This window comes from Pyxicephalus adspersus, chromosome 12 (genome assembly GCF_032062135.1).
Source record: "Pyxicephalus adspersus chromosome 12, UCB_Pads_2.0, whole genome shotgun sequence".
Classification (NCBI taxonomy): domain Eukaryota; kingdom Metazoa; phylum Chordata; class Amphibia; order Anura; family Pyxicephalidae; genus Pyxicephalus; species Pyxicephalus adspersus.
This window is the reverse complement of record NC_092869.1, coordinates 41,898,107-41,920,507: the sequence shown is the minus strand read 5'-3', so window position 1 is coordinate 41,920,507 and position 22,401 is coordinate 41,898,107. Positions and strand designations below refer to the sequence as shown.

General features: G+C 41.5%; 1 protein-coding gene across 3 annotated transcripts in view; it reads left to right on the top strand.

Moving 5' to 3' along the window:
• The first annotated feature begins 1,337 nt into the window (after positions 1 to 1,337).
• Positions 1,338 to 22,401, top strand: part of BEGAIN (brain enriched guanylate kinase associated) — a 125,194-nt gene continuing 104,130 nt past the window's right edge. For all 3 annotated transcript variants that reach the window (XM_072427440.1, XM_072427441.1, XM_072427439.1), the window contains exons 1-2: positions 1,338 to 2,209; positions 16,485 to 16,513. In XM_072427440.1, the coding sequence (XP_072283541.1) occupies positions 1,691 to 2,209; positions 16,485 to 16,513 (548 nt within the window). In that variant the 5' untranslated portion in view covers positions 1,338 to 1,690. The remainder of the gene's footprint in view (positions 2,210 to 16,484; positions 16,514 to 22,401) is intronic.

Here is a 22,401-nt window from a genome sequence, read left to right as displayed (position 1 = left end):
CCGCAGTGATGTAACTACAGCTATTTCATAGCAAAAAGAATATATTTGTAAGGAAAGTGTCTGTTCAATTGTATTACTGGCTGGATCAACAAGTATCTGCAAAATAAGGTTTCCCAAGGTGCACATAGAGAGGGCGGCTTTTAGTATGAGCAGCTTTTATCACATAAGTATTTGTTTTTGCTTGATCACAGTTATACTTTAAAACAGACCTTGCACCCAAAGCATTTTAAAGTCCCTCACCTTTCCAATATTCTGCATTAACCTAAATAAAATGTCTGTAAGAGAAAAAAGTTAAATGAGGTTATCCTTTTATTGACTAGATCCCGCACAAATATGTTTTTGCCAGGTGATGGGCTTTACCTAGGCATAAACTTTTTTTTTTTAATATATAAATTATATATATATATATATATATATATTTCAGCAGCATAGTGCTAAGACATGTAATTCTTGTATGTAAAGCAGGTAATGTTTTCTACATATATTTTCTGATTCTGCAGTGTAGGTAATTTTTTGGCATTGGAGTTCTACCATCCATTCCAACCAGATGCCAACAAGCTTCTCGTGTATAGGTTGAGAGTGTCATTCCAGAACCTTGTGAGATATAACTTCCTCTAAAAGATTCAAGCATTCAAGGCAGGTGTGGATTTACACTTTTATTCTGAGCACTTCCACAATGGACCTTTGGAGCACGTTTGGTTGGTGCACCATAATGTACTATGCAGTGCAACTAAATGTGCTCCAAAGGTCCATTGGTGTGCCTTGCCATACAACTTTAAAACTGTGCACGTCCCCCCAATGCACATGCAACCTAAAACAATAGGGTCCTGTAAAATAGAGGTTTTTTTTTTTCTTGGATGCCTTCTCTGGGGTTCTGTAGTTTGTTAGATTCTATAGGTGGCAAAGCTCTGCAGCCAGTGCCAGGCTAGGTCCTTATACACCAAAGACAAAACAGGCCGATCTGCACCTTCCCATGAACTGCAAACTACTCCGGCACCATAGCAACTGTCGCCAGTCTCAATCGATCGCCTCTGGTACAGGCCGCTAATTGCATAGAGTCATTGAGACTAATTAAAACATGACCTTCTCTGATATCTGATTTGAAAAAGGCAAGTGACAATTTTCCACTGTGCGACCAAGAATAAATGCATGAGGGATGCGGTATACGGCCTAGAAATCAGCGAGCTTACACGTACCCGGTGATTTTGATGATCAATACATCAATGCACCACCCAAAGACCTAGAACGTTAAAAGTCATTTCATTTAGGAATGAAGAGGCAAATGTTAAACTAGTTCTACAAATGGGCTGGTGCAGTTCACGTGCTTTAAAATGCAAGTTGAGGCTCTCGTTAAAAAGGAAATGCCGGTACTTTTGATGGATTAATTACTTGGCCACGTTTGTTCTCGAGGAATTCCTCCCGGATTCAAGGTTTAGATGACAATTAATAAGAACACTCAACTGTAACGGGACCATGGATTATTTTCATAATATCCAAAGACAACCTAGTTTGTTTTTCTAGACAAAGAATTTCTTTCAAGTGAAATGTTTCACTAAACTAAAAGTGGAAAAACATCAAAAGTCCTTCAAGAGACCTTTAGAAACTCAAACAGGAAATTTGGAGCGGTGAATCTGAAAACTTTAAAGGTTACCGAATATCCCTTGTGGGGTCTTAATAGATAAAACCAAAGATGTTTCTAAGAAACAAAAGAGGAAAATTAAAATTCCGGCTCAGCTCTTCCTCCTCGGACATCAGTCAACAGAGTCAGGAGCCGTCGAGTTTAGGCACCGACAGGGAAGAGGGTCGTAGCAAAGTCCAGTTTTCGAAGTTTCTGGACGAAGTGACCACCAGCATCCTCAATCCGATCCATCAAAAGCCCTTTGATACTAAGAAAGGTAAAGATACTCTTAAGTACAGTGCAAAAAGTCTTGATGATGTACACAGACTCAAAAATGGCACCAAGTGGAAAGAAGACGCGGTTCGTAAAGACTATTTGGAAACGGATACGGGTGGCGTGAGGATTAATGATTCTTCTCACGCAATATCCATGTCTCAGGTTCGAAAGGTTGCAGAGTCTGACGCTGGCTTTTTCCAAGGTAGCTTAACATCAAAGCGAGTTGTATCCGGAAGCTTGTGCAAGTTGGACGGGGCTTATGAAAATGACTTTCCAATGTACACCAGAACTTTTCTGACTGAGGCTCCAAACATGGTGAGTCTATAGATTTTATATATTTATATGTATTGTATGTGTGCTGCAGGTACAATGCTGCTCCAACTATACTGGCATGGGATGTTCTTCAACCTCCAAGTCAATAGGAATTAGACCTTCAAACTATATGTAAATCACTAAAATCTCATATAAGCATCAATGGGCTTTATTTATAAAAAGGGGGGATCAGACATGCCCTCAAATCTTCCATCATGGAGATCTTTCAGGTCCATTTGTTTCAATAAGAGTAATTGATTCACACCAAGGCATTAATTACCCAGGAGTAATGAATGCCCAATGTGTTTGTTTTTTCAAAAGTCATTTTTAATTATTCAACATAGTATTTGGTGATCTTGCCCTAAATGTCTTTATTCCGACACCCTCTGGGTGATCGGGTGACAACCCCTTGTCCTGTTTCCTACTTGTTGTCACATCTTGCAGACACTGCAAAGGGCTATTTAAACACAGGCATGGTCCAAGTTTGTCACCATCCGGAAACCCGCCATTAAAAATGCCATCCAGCCATTACAGAGTTCATGTAGATAAACTGGGAAAAAGACACAAAAATCAGCAGCACTGAGATGCAACAAAAAAAGGAAAACCTAAAAAAAGAATTTTTTGCAAGTCAAGTTAAGGTAAAATCTGCTTTATTATACCACGAAAAGATTGCTCATGATGGCGGTATCAGCGGGGTGCCTGTTATGGGAAGCTGAAGAAGGAAAAGGTGATAGAAAAATACTTTAATGGGATAAAATAATAGTTAATGAACCAAATATTCACTTCTTACAGAACAATAGCAATCCCGCACAGGTGTTGACTTGTATTTTAACATCTATGATCGGAAAGTGGTTATGAGGGAAAACTAAAACTTGTGTTTGTTGTGGCTGTAATGTATGATGGAAAGTCGCTGTATGATGGAAAGCAAATAGTAAAAATTGGGCTTTAGAAAATTTGGGTAACATTTGTAGGGAAGGTTTCAGGGAACTGAAAAGCAAATGAAATGAGTTAACATGAAATTTTGCTTTATAGTGGTTTACAGGGGTATAAGGTGTTATTTTATTCCTAATCCCCCTATCCCCCTCCTATTGTGTGCTGCTTCCCCCACCTTTTAGATTGTAAGCTCTTCTGGGCAAGGTCCTTTCCTCCTGTGTCACTGTCTGTATTTGTCTGTCATTTGCAACACCTATATAATGTACAGCACTACGTAATATGTTGGAGTTATGTAAATCCTGTGCATTATTAATATTATTATTAATAATATTAATAATTAATAGGTTTTTTTTTTGAGGGCCTATTTTAGGGATTGAGTGTTTTTTGCTTTTTGTTTTGAGGTTTTTGTGTTTTTGCTGTTTTTTTATTTATATAAATGCAACTTTTACACTTTTTAACTTTTTAAATGTTAAACCTAAATTCAAATGGGCATTTTTTGACAGCAGAACCCCTGCAGTTTACCAGCCTCAACCACTCTCCAATCACCCCAAAGCCCCGGTTATCATTGAAACAAATTGGAGAGGTTAAAATCTTATTGCACAGGTGTTTGCCTGCGTTGTGAGTTTGTTGGGTTTCTTGAAGCTTCATACAGTCTCAGGGTGGTCTGCTACTGAACCCCTTCCATGGAAGTAGAAGGCTTATACAAGTGGCTTTGGTTTGAAGTGTTTTCCAGCACTTGGCACAATGGTAAGGTAGCCGATATATCTCATAATACATTACAACCAGGGCAGGACAAAATAAAAAAAAAACACTTGTCAATGCTAGTGAACACTCTTGGAAGCCTAGCGGTTAAAATTGAGAGCCTGGAAGTGAATAAACCCATGGCTGAGGAATGTTTTGTCCTTGCCCCTGGAAAAAAATGGGTAGGTAGGTGGGTAACCAATCCAAGTCATTGAAATTTTCAGCACTGATTACAATAAGGAAAGAAGAATATGATGCAGATTACCAGTCCTTAGATATGGTGGGTACATTATTCCTGTATTTGTGTACTTTTTCTCTTTGATCCAGGGTCAGGGTTACAGCCACTGGCATATCTATAACCTGTGGGCTTAGGAGGTTCACAGACTGCAGAAATATTACAGTGCCAGGCAGAGAACTACCTCCTAATAACTACCCAGCCACCCTCCTACCCCAACACTGCAGTTGGGATTAACAATTTACCCAGGCTCTGATCCATTTCCTTTGTCCAATTGGTTACATAGTAGGTCAGGTTGAAAAAAGACATAAGTCCATCAAGTTCAACCACTGGGGAAATAAAGATATCCCAGATATAAAACCCTATAAGACATAGTTGATCCAGAGGAAGGCAAAAAAAACCTGGTACAATTTGCTTCAACAGGGAAAAAAATCCCTTCCTGATTTCATGAGGCAATCGGATGTTCCCTGGATCAACAGTCTGTTATATTTACTTTAAACCTTTAATACTCAGTTATATTCTGTGCTTCTAGAAAAACATCCAGCTTTTTCTGAAAGCAATCTATAATAGTTGCTGAAACTACTTCCTGAGGGAGCCGATTCCACATTTTCACACCTTACTGTGAAGAATCCCTTCCTTATCCGGAGCTTAAACTTCTTATTCTCCAGACACAAAAAGTGCCCTCATGTCCTTTGTAATGATCTCAAAGTTCTTTTTGACTTTGAGGCTTGAATTGCCCAGCTGCAATGGGGAATATCAGCTGAGCGCCATCTTGCCCTGGGCAGCAAGTCTGGATGGGAGGAAGCACAATGTGTCAGCATGGTAGAAGTAAGTGATGCTATTGGTCATAAGCCACAAAGTAGGTAGACTGATAGCAAAGATCTCTTGCAGGGGCCACTGTTTTCTAGCTATGGTTTTGCTGACCCACTGTGCTCTGTTTGTGGAGTGTTGTCACCCTATGGCAGACACCAGACCACCCCTCCTTCTCTATAACATAGACTACATAGAGAAATGAGGGAACTATGCTAACTAATATTAGTGCTGCACAAACAGACAGGGGATATAAGTTAATTGGATTTTTGGCAGGAAAATGAAATATATAAACAGACCAAAAAAACAGAAGTTCATTGGTGGAGTTTAAACATAATTGGTGCATGGTAAGGATATAAGTAACTCAACAATGTATTGACAACATATTACAATGAATGGGCCTTGTTTTAAAAATCAAAGCCCATTCATCAGGGCTGGAGAAGCGCTATCAAAAGAATTTTGAGAAACCTTTTTCAACATGACAAAGACTTCCCAGAAAATAAATAAGTGGCAATATTTCCATGGTAAGGTTCAATTATATTAAATAGGCAGGGCATGATCTGGTTTAATGTAAATGATTAATCAATGTCAGAATTCAATTTTCCACCCAGATCATATGCAGATCATTTGCAGTCGATTCATTCAGAGTTTGTCTCACTTCAGCAATAGGGATGAGCGAGAAGGCCTCTGACAGTTTCGCAAATTTTTCCTCGAACTTCCAAAGGGTCCCTGAAATTTCGGCGAACCGATTTCGGGAATCCACGGTCCAGGTTCCCACGCTCCTTGGGCTGTACTTATCAATGATAAGTACAGCCCAGGGACCATGGGAACCTGGACAGTAACAGCTGAACTCATATGACTTCTCAATTGAGATTCTCCATTGAGAGGTCATATGAGTTCAGTAGTACGCCTGCAGTCACAGCTGATTGAAGGCACATGCCTCCAATCAGCTGTGACCACAGGTTCTCACCGCCCAGGTTCCCACGCTCCCTGGGCTGTACTTATCATTGTTAAGTACAGCCCAGGGACCGTGGGAACCTGGACTGTCACAGCTGAACTCATATGACCTTTCGCTTACTGAACATGTCAGCAAGAACGGCCTTTTTGATTCGCCATGAGGTCGCGTTGCACAGGCGTACTGAACTCATATGACCTCTCAATGGAGAATGTGCCTCCAATCAGCTGTGACCGCAGGTTCCCATGGTCAAGGTTCCCATGCTCCCTGGGCTGTACTTATCAATGTATATACATTGTCAATACAGCCCAGGGAGCGTGGAAACCTGCGATCACAGCTGATTGGAAGCACGTGCCTCCAATCAGACCACAAGCGTACTACTGTACTCTCTATATATGACCTCTCAATTTAGAATCTACATTGGGAGGTCATATGAGTTCAGTACGCCTGCAAACACGACCTCATGGCGAATCCCAAGGCCCTTCTCGCCTACATGTTCGGTAGGCGAGAATGGCCCGATTTGCCGCGAGATCGAATTTAAAAATCCCGCTCGCTCATCCGTAGTCGGCAAAATGCAGCTCAGAAAACTCAGGAACAAAAATGTTTACATGAATGTTACCTCGTTACTCCTGGTATGAGATTGATTGATCACAGGAGAATAATAATTATGTATTCCACCTAGAGCAGCCTCTTTAAAAACAGTAACAAGAAAATAAAATAATTATTTGCTTAAGTGCTATTTTAATACCCTGTACTTTATTTCTTATTTTTAGGCGCACAGTAGTCCCAGAATGATTTATAATTGTGCAGTTCATCAGCGTTGTGAAACGTAATTGGTTTTTCTATAAAGTGCATCCACCTTCGACAATACCCCGCCAAATATTGAGCTGGGTTCACTCCTGCCGCTGCCACCTCCATGTAATTTGCTCCTCTCAGTAGTCTCCAGCTTGCCCGTCAGGCAGCTTTATTTCCACACAATGCTGGCGATTATTCCAACCTGTGCAGGTTTATATAACATATTGCAGTCCTAGGAGGCCTTTATGAATTTCTTGGCTTCTGCGACAATAAATCGAATGTTTGAAATCTACTTTCCATTGAGCAAACTTTTCCTTTTTTAATGGTTTATTGTGCTGAAATGTTCTAAAATTTCTAGTTGATGCACTGCGCAGTAGAACAGAGAAGCCAATCATATGTGGAGTTTTTTAGACTAATTGTGATGTACGGCCCGGGATTTTATAATTTAGGAGTTAGGCACACATGGAAAAATTGTGGCTGGAAATGGTCTTTCTGCTCTCCTCCATTAAAGTGAACTTCCTCCAGGACAGGTCAACAAACTAGGTCTGCCTGACTTCTGGAAATTGTAGGACTGCTACCCGCCCTAACTTTGCTTCCTGCCTGTTGCCCACCCTGACCTCGTCCTAGTCAAGGCCACTACTCCCGCTAGCCGTAACCTAAAGCCGCATTCTATCTGCCCAATCAGCTCTTCCTACACCAAAACCATCTGTTCCTGCTCACCTCTGGTGTGGGAAAGCCTGGTGACCACAACTTGGTGGCTTCATGCAGCCAAGTAGTCCGGTGGCCATCATTATTACCCTTGCAGGGTGCTTTGGCGAAAACCACTTTCATTCCATGCCTCAGATAATTCAGCATCAACTGCAAGGGAGCAAATTTCTAACCGTAATTCTGTGTCTTTCAGATTAAATTTTTATAATATGTATACAAATGAGTATTCTGACCCACTACATTTTATTATATTCTATGTGGACTGTTGAACACATTACACTTAAATGTTCCATCATCCCATGAGAAAGCAGAACTCAAATCTGTGAAATGTGTTGGAAGATTTCTCTAATAAATAATTTAATGATAATATTAATAATAAATCATTTATTGAGAGAGGAGCTTAAGGTACTATCTGCAATCAAATATAGATATAGAAGAACTTAGTATATGTCCAGCCAAAACTTTTATTCTTTTTATTGGATAGAGTGGGAAAAGATGAGAATATATGTCAGGTTATTTTTTTACAGCTATTCAGGGCTTCATTAGATATTTTTACCTTAATTTTCCTGATGACTACTCATGTTGCTCAAACATAAATCTGTTAGCTTGAAGGCCTGTTTGGTCAAACAGAAGCAACTTTGAAATAGCTGAAGCTGGGACAAATGTGACAGTGAGCTAATTAACTGTACATTGTGGTCAAAAGTCAAGTGACAGCACCATATGTACATTGATTACAAGCTTGTAACCAATGGGAACACTTAGGTACTAAGAACATGTTTGCCATCATTCAACTGCATACATTAAATGATGTAGCAAATCCAACAGGTGAGTTTGACCATCACTATTCCCTACTTAGGAACTTGGCTGAAGTTGAGTATTAAAGCAAATCTGTTGATATAGGTATATGGAAGATGCAACTGTTGGCACTCCTTTGAAACGTGGCTGTCATCCCTCTCATTACTCTCCTTGCCAGTGCTTCCCCATTGCTTCTTCCTCCATCATAGCCAGTGACAGTACCATGCTTCCAGGTATGGGGGAAGTCTGTGATATGTTAGTCTTGAAGTTGAGCAGCCAATCTCTAGACCTTAGCACCATGTGACTGATTGGGTGACGCTACCACTTTCTCCAGTCGACATGCTAATTGTAGTGTAAGGGGGGAAGGAGCAACATAGGGCTAGTAGGAGAATATAAGAAACCCGGGGGCCCCTTTACAAAGATAATAAATGGGGGGTACAAGTAGGAAAGGAAAAGGGGGTGGCGGGTTGGTCGGGTGATGTTAATGGGTTTTAACATTAAACAAAATTCTGTTCTCCAAAATGGCGGCATTTTGCCAAAATTTTCAGATATTCACTGAAATTTTAGGGAAGCTAAATCTCTTGATTCACTCATTTCATTTGACACTAGTCTCTCCCCAGTTCCCATTTTTATTATGAATGCACCCCTAAATTTTTAGGTAGTAAATTTCAATAACGAAGATATAATTGCAACTTTAGAAATATATGGACGCCATCTGGAAGCCCCCTTTTTTTCTTCCCCATTCTGAACTCTGAGCTTTGAAATCTAGTTGCTGCTGGAAACACCAACACATTCTTTTCCAAGGCCAGCCTATGGTATGGTAATGTGTCCTTAGGAAGGAGGGCCGGGGTAATCTTTAAGCAACATCTGCTATTAATTTAGTCCCTTCTAGTGATTTGTGCATCATTGGAGATTAGATTTTTGTTGTGCTCCACACTGATGTGTCTTTTCCTGGCAGCTGTGCTTTGTGGATTGCATGGTTGCATAAATCTTCATTTATCCAGTTTACATATCTTGAGGAATTAAATACTTTGATTATTTACTCATCATAGATTCCATCTAATGTACAGCCCAGGATTGACTACCATGAGTTCGAGCAGCTTCACAATGCCTGTGGACGGGCATCCCTGAACATTATTATTTCACTTTTTATCTTCCCCGTTGACTGCAACTCTTTCCCCCAAATATCCATAAATTTATGAAAATGAACACAATTCAATTTTCTCATTCCTAGCCCCATGTGATCCGATTTACTGCTTCTTAGATTCCTATTTTATTTATTGGAAGAGATTACGGTATATCCCCATCCCGTTATATATGTGGGGTTATGCTATTTTGGTACAAAGTGCCATTATGTGAAATTTCATTTCTTCTGTAACGCATGGAAATGCCCCTCAAACACTCAGGGCCAAATTTCAAATGTCACACCAGAAAATGTTTTCTTGTAGTTCTGCATCAAACAATTATTCACGACAAGATTCAATTTACTGAGATGACCAAGGCATCAAGCTGAAAGGTCATGAATTGCCAGCATGCCTAAAGGTGCGCTGTGGATGGATATAGAAGGAAGACAAGTCTCTCTGCAGATATGTGATTCTGGATTGGAACTCATTACTGAGTCCGGCATCACGAGACAGGGGACAACGTCAAACTGGAATATCTGAACCCAATACATTCCATACACTCATCTTCTAATTTAATGAATGTAGACTAAACTTAATTATAATGAATACCTAATTAGGAAAATTGTCAGGTGTCACGTTTTAGAAATGCAGTGACCACAGTCTTACAAAAAGCTAAACTTAAGCTTTCCCTAATTATCTGAATACACTGCTATTAGTAAAAATTTACTAATTTTTATTTGGCCAACCACCCAAATAAAACTGATTGCAAAAAATGTAAACAATGAATGATATAGAATGATTTTAAAATTACTCACCTTAGTCAAGGCATTGAACTGTGACATCAATGCGCCTTTTTGCTGCCTCCAATGAAGATGTTTTACTGCATGCTCAGCTCTCCCAGGAGGCAACATTGAGGCACAGAGTAATTCTTAAATGTTATTTAATGGTAATTTTTATGCAGCAAGTATTGCTTGGATGGTGGGACTGACATGAAAACAGAACTTCCATTTTTGTTTCATAAGTTGTCAAAATTGACATTTATTCGGGGTGTAAATAACATCTGTTGAGTGCCACTGCTCCCCATCTTACTTTCCTTCCCTCCTTTATTACCCTATTTCTCCTTCCTTACCCTTTTTCATCTTCTATCCATTTCTCCTTCCTTCGCATTTTTCTTCCTTACCCTTCTCATTCCTTCCTCTTTTTCTTTCCTTACCCCTTCTCCTTCCTTCCTCTTCTTCTTCATTCTCCTTTTCTTACTTACCCTTCTCCTTCATTACCCTTTCTTCTCCTTCCTTCTCTTTCCTTTTCCTTCCTTACCCCTTCTTCTTCCTTTTCCTTCCTTTTTCATTCATTCTCCTTCCTTCTCCATCCTTACCCCTTCTCCTTCCTTCTCTGTCCTTACCCTTTTTCCTTCCTTCTCCTTCCTTCCTTCTCCTTCCTTCCTTCTCCTTCCTTCTCCTTCCTTCTCCCTTCTTACCCATTCTTCTTACTTCTCCTTCCTTCTCTTTCCTTTTCCTTCCTTACCCCTTCTCCTTTCTTCTCCTTTCTTACCCATTCTCCTTCTCCTCCTGTTTCCTTGCCCTTTTTTTCCTTCTTCCTTATTGCTTCATCTTCTTCCTGTCTTGTGGTACCAGCACCAAAACATTAGCAACATAACCCTCTGTGTGCATGGGGGCTGCAAACTGGAAGTAGCCTGCAGTGTAACCTCCTCACCTCTAGAGGCTCTGGAGAAGATGCTGTTGCTTGGACTCTGATCTATACATGCATTGGGGTGCCATGGTGCAGCAACTCATTGCACCGTCCTTGTCCGTCACTGGGCGTCACATTTGTTTACTCCATGCTGCCATCAGGTTGGTGTGAGAGGCCATTGTAGCGTATTTTTTGCATTCTTATTAAGTGCAAAGTTTACACTCAAGTAATTTCCTAATTCCTCTCTATAACATGAGGGGAGAGGTTCTCTAGTCTACAGAGACAGCTGGGACCAAGGCAACTGAGAAGAGTGCAACACGCAGAGAGCACAGGAATATACCAGCTCAATAGATTTCTAGCATGTTCACTATGTCTGCCTCTAGGACCTGGTAAGCTGCAGTGTATTTCATTACTTAGACCAGCATACTAGAATTAAACAATTATGAAAACACTATGATTACTTTGAAAATACACAGGTTAGAAAAGCATACTTTGACGCGTTTCGAGTTTACACCGTCTTGCTTATAGCTCAGGCACAGGTCTTCATCAAACTCGGATTGAGATCAGCTTATTGATCTCTATAGCCTGAAGTAATCCTCCACTGATGGAAAAGTCAAAAGGAAATATTTCACTTTGTGGCCTGGCATGCTAAATTAGCAAGCTGGAGAGCTCCATGGTGGATGTACGATTTAAAGCTGCTGCCCAGCTACTAAATACACACTAAATACATACACTAGAAATACAGAAAATGGATGGGAGTTATTTTGCCTGCCAAAAGATTGTCATTTCAGATCCAAATTGGCCAGGTACTGGACCTCCCATGCAATTAGGCAGTGCAGCTTGGTCTAGAGCACACTCCCAACCAACAAACTGGGCAATTGAAGAGCAACAGCACACAGCCAGTGTTACTATTAGACTTGGGCCAGGCCAATTGTGAACTTGGTGTGATCATCCATCATTTGGTTCCAATAGAACTCAAACATTTACCATGTTCAAGCTAACCACGTAACGTTCATAACTTTAAGGGCTCACAAATGTTGCTTACTTTGCCAACTGAGCAGGTTGACAAGATTAACTTTGATTCAACCAAAGCTGAACATAACCCTTGGTTCTGCCCAGTGTTGCTCCAATTGAACAGAGGCATGTTCATGTACCACTAGACAAAAGAAAAAAGGGAAAAAAAAGCCAACCTTCACAAAACGTAGTGCAGAAAGTAAGGGATGTTTTTGTGGCTAGTTATACAGTTAGGTCACAAATTTCTTTTGTAACAGTTAAATATAAACACAAAATAACAATAAAGGTATCCAGGGTTTAATATAACATTTTTTTGCATAGTAAAATGTTAACCCAACGCGTTTTGCTGGTGAGATCCTGCTTTCTCAGGGGAGTATCAGTTATCAGGAAGTCTTAGAACTTATAAAGTCAAATTCATGTAAGTATCCAATTCATAAAGGTAAAAAGGAATATACAGACAACATAAATAATAATTAACACTAGACAAAACTGAGGTCATTCTTATATGTTCTCTGGACCTGTAAGAATTTTTCCTTTCTTTATCATGGGCAAAAGAACCCAATCTGCTCACAGCTCCGCTCCTCTTCCTCCTGCTGTACAGGGGTTTAGAGGAGGTTAAGGACCTTTGAAAATGGGCTTTAGGCTCATGCTGAAGGTTTCGGTTTAACATCCGTTTGAGACTCTTCTTAAATTTTCAGAGTTAACCAAAAGTCATATTTGACCTAGAGCTGACCTACTTCTGACCTGCACCCACAAGATAGTCAACAAAAGCACTAACATAAGGGCCAATTGTTAGTAGATGCTCATCTGTCCGGCGACTCCGTGCTGTGCACCATCGCAATATAAAACACTGTTTGTTCTGTCCAGCAATGTCAATTGCGCAGCCAGGAGGACTGGGATACCAGCAGCCCCTGCTTCCCTTTAGTCGTGCAGCCTGATGTATTTTATGGCATCCCCAGCATCCATTGTTAGGCTGTGCACAGCTAAAGGGATTCTAGAGGCTGATCAGCTCCTGCTATTGGCTGCTGAGACTTTAATGCCTCTCTGCTCCCAATCCCCAGTGCCTGTTGTAGCGTAAAGCTGGGCTAATCTGTGCTGAAGTGTATTTTTGTTGGATTTACTGTTGCTGTTTACCTTGCTTGTGCCTGACTTATCCTTTGTATGAAGCCCGCACCGACCTTTTGCCTGTGACCCCGACTCTGCTTGTGCTTTGCCCTTGCGTACTTCGTTTGGCGGACGGATATTCTGTGTATGACCTCTGCTCTGTATTCTGGACTTGGCTTTGTTGGAATCTTGGTACTGCTTTATCTGTGGGCTCCTGGCTTGCTGCCAACCCATCCCCAGACACCAACCCCTTGGGCACTAAATCCTGGGGGCAACCAAGTGCTGGGGGACGCAACCAGTCTCCCGAGGCTGATCGGGGGCTTACTGTAGGTGAAGACTGTTAGATTTGGGGGACTGGTGCTGATCAGGGCCTTAGACCACTTTAGGTTTTTCTTTTCCTGTTCCCTTCCAAATGGACAGTCATATTTGGCATACACCATTGACAATGAGTTGCACCATAACACACTTCAGTGTGTAGGTGTAAATTAATATACTGCAAATGTTTCATTTGAAATTACATTTACTGGTTTATGTTTATGTTTAATATATATATATATTTTAAACATTTTGCCTGGGAAAAATAAATAAAGCCCAACCGAAGTCTGAGAAATGAATGTGCAGTCAGACTGGGCACTATGCTGGCAGTGCATGGGGGCTAAATATGACAGGTCAATAGACACCCATTGGACCCAGTGCACTCAGTAGCTGGCCATCAGTAAATAAATGGGTTTCAGTCATAGATATGAACATGCCAGGGTAGATATCTAACACTGTAACATGTCACTATGGACCATTTGGTCTTAAATGTTGCTTTATGCAAAATACATACCATTTGATCTAATGTAGTTCACTCCAGCTTCATTATTTTACATTATGTTTCTGGTTATTGTTGGGTGGGAAGATATTGCTCTCTAAAGCCTAAATGAAACCCATGAGCATTGGGGATTCTAGGAAACGATGAAGTGGCTTTTACAAGCTACGAGCTTGATGTGTATATAAAGGGGAGTGCAGTGAGGATAAAACAAAAAATAAGATGAGCTGTTGGGGTAGCACATGGGCTTTAGGATACAGGTGTGCCGCCTCCCTACAAGTCTTGCCTCCTACAAGTCTTGGAAAGATGCATCTCCCTTTTCATAAGAACCAAAACCCATAGGCACCATTGCCAAACTACCCAAAACATAGGTTTTTGTTCTTACCTGTATCCTTTTGTACACCAGAATCACAATTCTTGGAAACATGTAAAGACCTTGGGTTTCCCACACTGATCTAGGGAGTGAACATACCATGGCAAAATTGTTTTGCATGAAGCATGGCATATTCTTCGGAGTAGGTTACAGATCAAATCTAGCATTTGGCAACCCCAGATGTAGGTCCATTTTGGTTGCTTGGCTTATCATGACCATATGACCAATTGATCCCACCTCTGATACAGGGCCCCCCAAACTAAAATATTCTATTGGAGAACTTTTTTTAAATTTTTCAAAATGTCACCAATCGGACATAAATATACACATATGGGACATATATATACATATACCGTATGTGTGTGTATATGTATATGCAGGTATAAAAAATGTTGTAATATAAAAAAATATAAATTCAAATTTACAGAATGCAAAGTGAGCTAACAAAGGGAAAAATCTAAATGTAATCATTTTTGGTGTGCCAACTCTTTGCCTTCAAACCATCATCAATTCTTCCAGGTAAACTTGCACAATGTCGGGTTTTTGTGGGATTACATTCAGGTTTATGATTACCAATTATACTATCAGTTGCTAATGGTGATCATTATCATATGTATGCTGTAACACTTGATCAGTGATTACCTGAAACAAAAGCAGCTGCATTAAAAACTTGAAACTGGGTGAGGAACAGCCAAACCCAAATATTAGGGTGAGGTTGAGGAAGACAGCTTCATGGCAAAGGTCATACACCATGGCAAGGCTGAGTATAGCAACAAGACACAAGGTAGGTACTAGCAAGGTCTCTCCCGGGCAAAGATTTCCAAGCAGTTTGGGGTTTCAATATGTGTTGTTCAAAGCTATTGGAGCAGAAACCTGTGGGACCCAGATATACCCATCCACTTGTTGAAGAAGTTTCGCCAGAGGAAGTCTTCATGGAAGAATGGCGACCAAATAGCCATACCTCCAACATGGAAATAAGACCAAATGACTCAACTATGCATGAAAACCTAAGAACCGGGGCAGCAGGTGCTCTGGACCTTGGCCACATAATTTGGCTGTTCCTCACCCAGTTTTGTGCCTCCTAAATAACTGCTCAGTTTATGACCTACTTATGAAAATGATGGCCATTCGCACCTGTTTGGTATAATCGGTGAACCATACACCTGCCTATAATCCCTTTTTTAAATTCATTGTTGTATGTGGTCATTGTTGTCCCAAGTCTTGGGCTATGTACACAGGTGCAATAATTCTCTCGCGATCTTTCCAAACGACAAACGATGCATGAATGAGTTATGTACATACATATGGAGAGGAGAGAACAACAGAGCCGCACCCCGGTGAGCTCTCTCCTCTTCACTTTCATTGTGATCGTTCATCCTCCGTGGATCCACCAGGACCGTGGTTCGGACAATGCACAATTAGCACTTTACACATGTAATATTCTTGTCCAATATCAGCCCCGAGCCAATTATCGGACGAGAACCATTGCACGTGTCCACCTAGCCTTGATATAACTGATCTTCAAGCTTTCTTAATAGCCACTTCATGCCCACCAATGGCTTTTCTCAAGATGCGTTCCCTTACGGTGACAACAGCAGACCATGCCTCCATCATGTGTACCGAAGTGGCCACTTGTAGTCTCCATCAGGAGCCCGGTTACAATACAGAACCACAACTGAGCAATTGTCACCCCATATCAAGAAGTTCCCAAAACCTTCACAACCCCATCAGCCGGTATTACCCTTTAAATGCAGATGATTAAAAAAAAGCTTCTATGAGATTTTACTGAATGGGTTTAGATCTTCTTAAGAAGAATTGGATTAGGAAGCAATATGTATCAACTTTTGCCTGACAAATGTATTAGGCACAGAACCTGTTACTTGTATTCTCTCTCTCTCTCTCGCTCTCTCTCTCTTTTTTTTTTTTTAATATTCCGTCTTCGCTCTACAACTGAGTCATTCGCCTGCTTTTGGCTCTTGGGTATACATGGTTTCTGCAGTGTGGCGGCACTACTCCTGAGTTAAACGACCACAGCGTTGCTCTCTGCTAATGCAGATGTGATTCCGTTCTCAGCCCCGCTCTACAGACAGAAAAAAAAAAACAGCGTCAATAAGGCGACAGCTATGCATAAATCTGACGAGTGAATCCTCTTCCGATCATTCATATGAACCTCCTCTCTCATTTCTTCTAGGCCTCTGTTGCAGACATGGAAAAAATCAGGTAAGTGTTATTTTATTTCCATTTTTATGACCTGCCCGTGTCTTCCTGGCACTCGTGAAATCCCCAGCCAGGGAGCTCCTTTTTTTTTTATTTAAAGGGGTCTCGGGGAGCCATGGGAATTCATGGTATGAGCTGCCTAGGCAAAATATCTTCAAATGTCAAGACAATAGGCATTGTGTCGATTTTGGATTTTAATTCTCAATTCAGACAGGGATTCACATTATTGTACATTTTATTCTCTTTATTTATTTTTTTGCTTTTAGAAGGGGCAATTCCTTTTTTTGTATTATTATTATAAGGCTAAAGTCAGGGTTATTAAATAGGAGCAATCTGCAAAGTAGTTTCCACGGGATACAGCAATCCGACTGGTGCCGAATAGTGCCGTATCATTGGTTGCTGTGGGTTACAGCGCTTTGCAGATTTCTCTCTGCTTTGATGAATGTGTTATTTTACAAATTATTTATATATAAAAAGATGTTACATTTTTGTTGCTGGCCAATGCTGTGCTTGCTTTGTGTTTTATGTCTTTTGCATTTCTTTTATGCTTTTTTTTTGCAACGCGACTGTAAATGTGTGTAGCAGCTTTCCTGTGAATTAAAAAGAAAATGTTTGCAGGCTGAACAGTTCTTGGTTGTCATAGCAGTGCTTTGTGAAGGCTCCAGCTAGCCCTGTACTGCTAATTACCTCATCTCGTACGGTTGTCCCTGTATACGGGAAATAAATGAACACAAATTAGCTGCCTTGGGTTGCAGGTTGCGTTGATGGACACAAAGCAGGGATCGGTGACCCCTGGGGAGGTGAAGAATTCATTTCTATGAATGTGCAATGGGGTAAATAGCAAAGTACAGAACCGGCGGAGGAATCACCCGGATTAATGGAACTTAGCAAGTTGCTATGGGTTATTGCCGAAATGTGTCCCAAGCCAATGGTGCCACTGAGCGGACTGAAACATGGAAGAGTTGTTCCTCTTTATGTGATGAGTAAATTGTTGCATTCTATATAAAAACTCCCGTATTGTTGGTTAAAGATGAAGCTGGGCGTGTTGGGTGCTGCAGGTGATTATTAAGCATGGGTGCACCCTGAATTTTGTAGGTTGGTTTCATAATAGGGACACGCTGCGCTAAATTTGAGCCCCATTTTTATTGGTAAAAGACACTTCAAACATTAGTTTCTGCTAGGAAGTCTTTTGATCCCGGAACCCTCAGGCCAACACAACACAGCCAGGTTTTGCACTTCCCCAGCCCTGTTTGCAGACCAAACTGTACATCAGCATTGCAACCCGATCTGCCCCAGATTGTGATTGGACAGTTACAGAATAGAAGAGCGCTTGCTGTGATGTCATAGAAGCATTCATTTTTTTCTGATAGTCATAGTCAAGCTACAGGACCTCATGGGTGGACCTCATGTGGTTCCTCATGGGTGGGCAGACGAGACAATGTCATACCATATATATTAGGCTATAGTAGGTCTAAGATGGTCTACTTTTTCTAAGTACTATCTGGACTACCCTGGACCCTCAATGACCAAAAGATAAAGACCGGACAGGCATGCCTTTTGGAGCCCCACTGTCCTAATGAAGTTATATCAAAATGGAAACCCTTAAGCATCTAAGGCCGTCTATCATGGGCCTACATGACGCTACTGTAAGAGCTGCACACAATTTAAATGAACTGGCTGGACAGGTTTTGGGGGGCCAATCGCTTCCATTACTATTTCATGAGCCTCTTTACGTTGTAATATAAGTCTAGGGGTAAGTTCAGCAATAGATAATATTTAGGCAACAGGGTCCCAATTGGGCGAGGGACAGCTTTAAATAAAATAGGCCCCCGGCAAATACAATATGGGGGGTCTTAAATGCAGTGCAGTCCTTGTCGTTCTGTGAATTGGGTTCCTGGAGAAGGTGGGGGGCCTGGGCATTTGCCTAGTTTCCCATTCTTTACAACCAGCCTTGGACTGAGCAAGTTGGAAACCTAAAAAAATACCAGGATTCCGGTGTATGAATGTCTCTGCATATAAATGGTCCATGCACGGGCCACGCTAACATGTCCACATTGGTCGCATTGACAGGTACATGGAGCTCTTGCATTACTGTTTTTAATGTCGCACTTTGGACTGCCAAATCTTTGGCAAGCTGCACTACCACCATCTACTAGAAACAGTTGGTCATATTTCTAGAGATGCAACTCTTCTTGCATGGATTAAGCTTAAAACTCAATTGAAGTTTTTATTTAAATCAGCTAAGCACATTGCAAATGCATTACCATGAAAGGTGTTTATTTCCTTTAGAAAGCTCTCTGTGTGGAAACAGTGGTCTCTATGCTGCTAGTGCTTTCCAATCAGCATTTCTCTGCTATTCGGAGAGATTTAACTCCAGCTCAGTAATGGGAGTTTTGGAATGCTGCGGAGAGACCACTGCTTGCACACAGACTGACTCCCACTCTTGTATGTTGGAGGCAGGGACTTTTCTGCTTTGGCTGTGGCTGCTTTTTAAAGCTTGTGTACTTTAAAGCAACCCTGTGATTTACTATTCCAGGCAATAAAACAGGGTTGAAATCCCATTTCCTTGCCCCGATGCTATGCCTAATGCTGAGAGATAAGAGAGATTTCTGATATTTCTAGGTAAAGAAATGTGGCCTCCTCCATGTGAATGCATTCACTCATGTGAATCTCAATCACCACCATCATACATGGAGTCTGTGTGAGCTTTGAATTCAGTGGCTGGCAGCTCATACAGAACCATGTTTAGTCCAACGGCATCCTGCAAAGGAAGAGGAGTGGACAGCGCGGCTATCAAAGGCTTCCTTGTAAAGCTTACCCCTGGTTGGCATTGATCTTGGCAAATACAAAGAATGGTCTTCTAGCCAGAATGCAGCAGATGGTTGCCCTTTCTAAGCCAACCACTCCAAAAAATCTGCAGATTACATAAATGAGAATCATAATGTCTGCCAAAACCTCGAAGATTGTTCTAAACCACAATCGGACACCCCTGCCGGATAGCACATCTAGGTCCTCCCCAAAGCTTGGGTAAGGATAAACCCCCATTGGTGGTAAAATACCACCAATCGGTGACTCTGGCTAGGCTAAGACGATGCCATCGGTAAGCTGCAGACAGGAGGATCCACTTCCTCAGTCATTCTCTGTGATCCAAATACAACATTGTAACATTGTGGCAAAATGCAGGATTGTGCCAGATATTTGTGAACAAGTACTGTGCAGACTCCATGATTTATATATTTGTCTCTGAGCCGGCATCTATGACTTGAAATTAGGCGGTAACCCTGGAAGATGCCTGAACATAGATGGTTCCTTTATTCTAGGATTCGAGGGTTGAGGCATTGTCAGGGGACGAACTGTATTCTGTAAAGCCGAGGAATGAATACGTAAATGTATATTATTAAAGCTGGACCTTGGCAGTGGCTACCCCCACACTCCAAGGGGTAAATACTCAGTTTTGCCTTACCTTATCCTTTGCTCTTCCTGCACTCCATCATTCCATTGCCCTGGATTGTGGGTGGGCCCTTGGCGTCCTCACTTACAGGATTGCTGGTCCTGCATTGTATATGATGACATCAGAGCCGGCTATGGACAGGCAGGGATTCATAGAAGAGAAGAAGCTTTGTGGAGGGGTAACAAAGGAGCGGGGGTGTAGTTGTAAAAAAAGAAAAGTGGACACGGTACTATCCATGGCGAGCACGCATGCGCATCGTTGTTTTGTAAACGCCCCAATACACCCCTGCCTCTGTGTCACTCAAAGGGGGAAGAAACCCCCAGAATGATGTCATGATACCAGAACCCGCCCCTCTCCCATTGCAGGTCTGAGCGGGTTGTGTTCGGAGAGAACACCCTGAGCCTGGACATGGTCCGCAGGTCTTGGCGGTGCACCCCTTCCCCCCCAAGCATGGTTCTTCTCCTGACCCCACGGGGGGCGGACCGGCCAGAGCAGCGGACCACCAAAGAATTCTTTGCAATATAAGATCGGACACACGAACCTATATCCGAAAAAAGTTAGGGCATGGTGCCAGCCCCAACGCACTCCTGAAGAGGAGGAGGAACCAGCAAGAACCCAAATTGGTAAAAGTACCTTTTACTGGTAATCTAGACAAGCACCTAACCCTTACATTATGGATAGGGGGTCATTTGGGGTATTTATTTCCTTTTCTTTGCTTTGTCTACTTTAAGAATTCGTGGTACCTGTATTTATAATGTGTGTAAATCTGGGGAGTTTGTTTTGCATCCATTCGGATAAAGAGTTCTGTAATGCTATACACTTTTTTTTTTTTATCCAGATGGATTTTTATCCCCCAAACTTGACTTTTATATCCAGAGTTCAGGTTTAATTTCTATGCCACAACCCTGCCCTGTCTTGCCCCGCTGCCTCGCCCCACGGGTACCATCTTGGAAGCAGAACCTTCTATACAGCGAGTTGTCATAACCTCATATTGGAGAAATAATTCCATGGCTTTATTTAGGCCTCACCTCCTCCATAAAATGTAATAAAACATTCAGAGCATTCTTTAATAATAAATGGGTGAGAGTACATTTAGGGTTGTAGTTTATTTCCATGATGAGCGCCGTCGGACTTTGCCAACTTATTTGGCTTCCGTCCAGCTCCCGATCAGCTTCATCACCCACACTGCTGGAGCTGGCAGCCGACGTTGGGACCAGACATTCAGCACCGTGGCCCGCAGTGCAGGAAACATAAGGAAACGCACAACACTTCCTGTTTGTATGGTTGGCGTTGCGTAATTGCATTTTGGGGTATTTGGTTTTTGTCAAGAAATGTATTAAACAGGACGCAATAAGCTAAAACTTTTTAATCTGACATTGGTTTAAATCCCTTGTAGGCTTTATTTTCTTATCCCTTCCCATTTAAAAGATTCCTCAATACTTCCTATTTGGTAGACACAATAGAAAATTGGAGGCACTAATTTGGAAAACTAAAATTTTTTATTATTGTCTGTTCTAATGATATTGGTCACCAGGAGAGGAATAAGAGGGTGAATCTCCCAGAGAGCAATAGGTGCTTGGCCAGGGTTCTAATCCCTCAACCCTCCATCCAAATACCCCAGTATCTTGATAACAATGGTTTGAGTTAACCTGGCAACTTTGGGATTCTGTAAAATGGTAAGGCAAAATTTAAGGATAAGCAATATGTGTTATCCAAATCTGTTCAGTAATCCAACATGAAATGTTGCCTATATGCAAGAGCTCCTTGTAATACAGACCAGTCACTGCTGCCCTCTCTCCACGTACACGGTGACTGGTCTTGTCTCCACCCCCTCCTGTAGTTTTCTGCAAACAGCCTGTAGGGTGCGGGGCTGCCAGGCCCCTCCCACAGCTCTGCTTCCTGCTCAGTCTATATACAGCACAATAATGATATCACTGCTAATTTACAAGATAAGATCAGGTTTTGCAAAGGCATTTGGTGCACACAAAGTATATATGGCTATTGAGGAATATATGTAAATTAAAGTTGTTCTGCCTGTAAACTTCTGAGCAACCTGAGCAGGCCAAAAAAAGCCTAAATATTTTTGTGTATTTTTTTTTTAATTTACATTATCTGCCTTCTGCAGAATTGCAGATTTTATGATCAAGATTTTAATTTCTATAACTTTTATAATACGTAACACCCTTTTCAGACTTGCAGTTGTCCAAAGAGTTGGACCGCAGGCTCAACCCCACTCCCAACCGCTCCCACTCAACCGAATGGAAATGATTGGGAACTTTTTGTATAAAGGGTTGGTGGTTGCAGTACAGTTCCTGGAAGTAACAAGTCTGGCCATGCAGTTGTTTTTCCTCCACTGGAGGACGAACCCTATTGCAAATGTATGGACAATGTGTGGGACATTTGGTGCATAGCAGCAGTTTGCTATGTCCTTGCAAGCAGT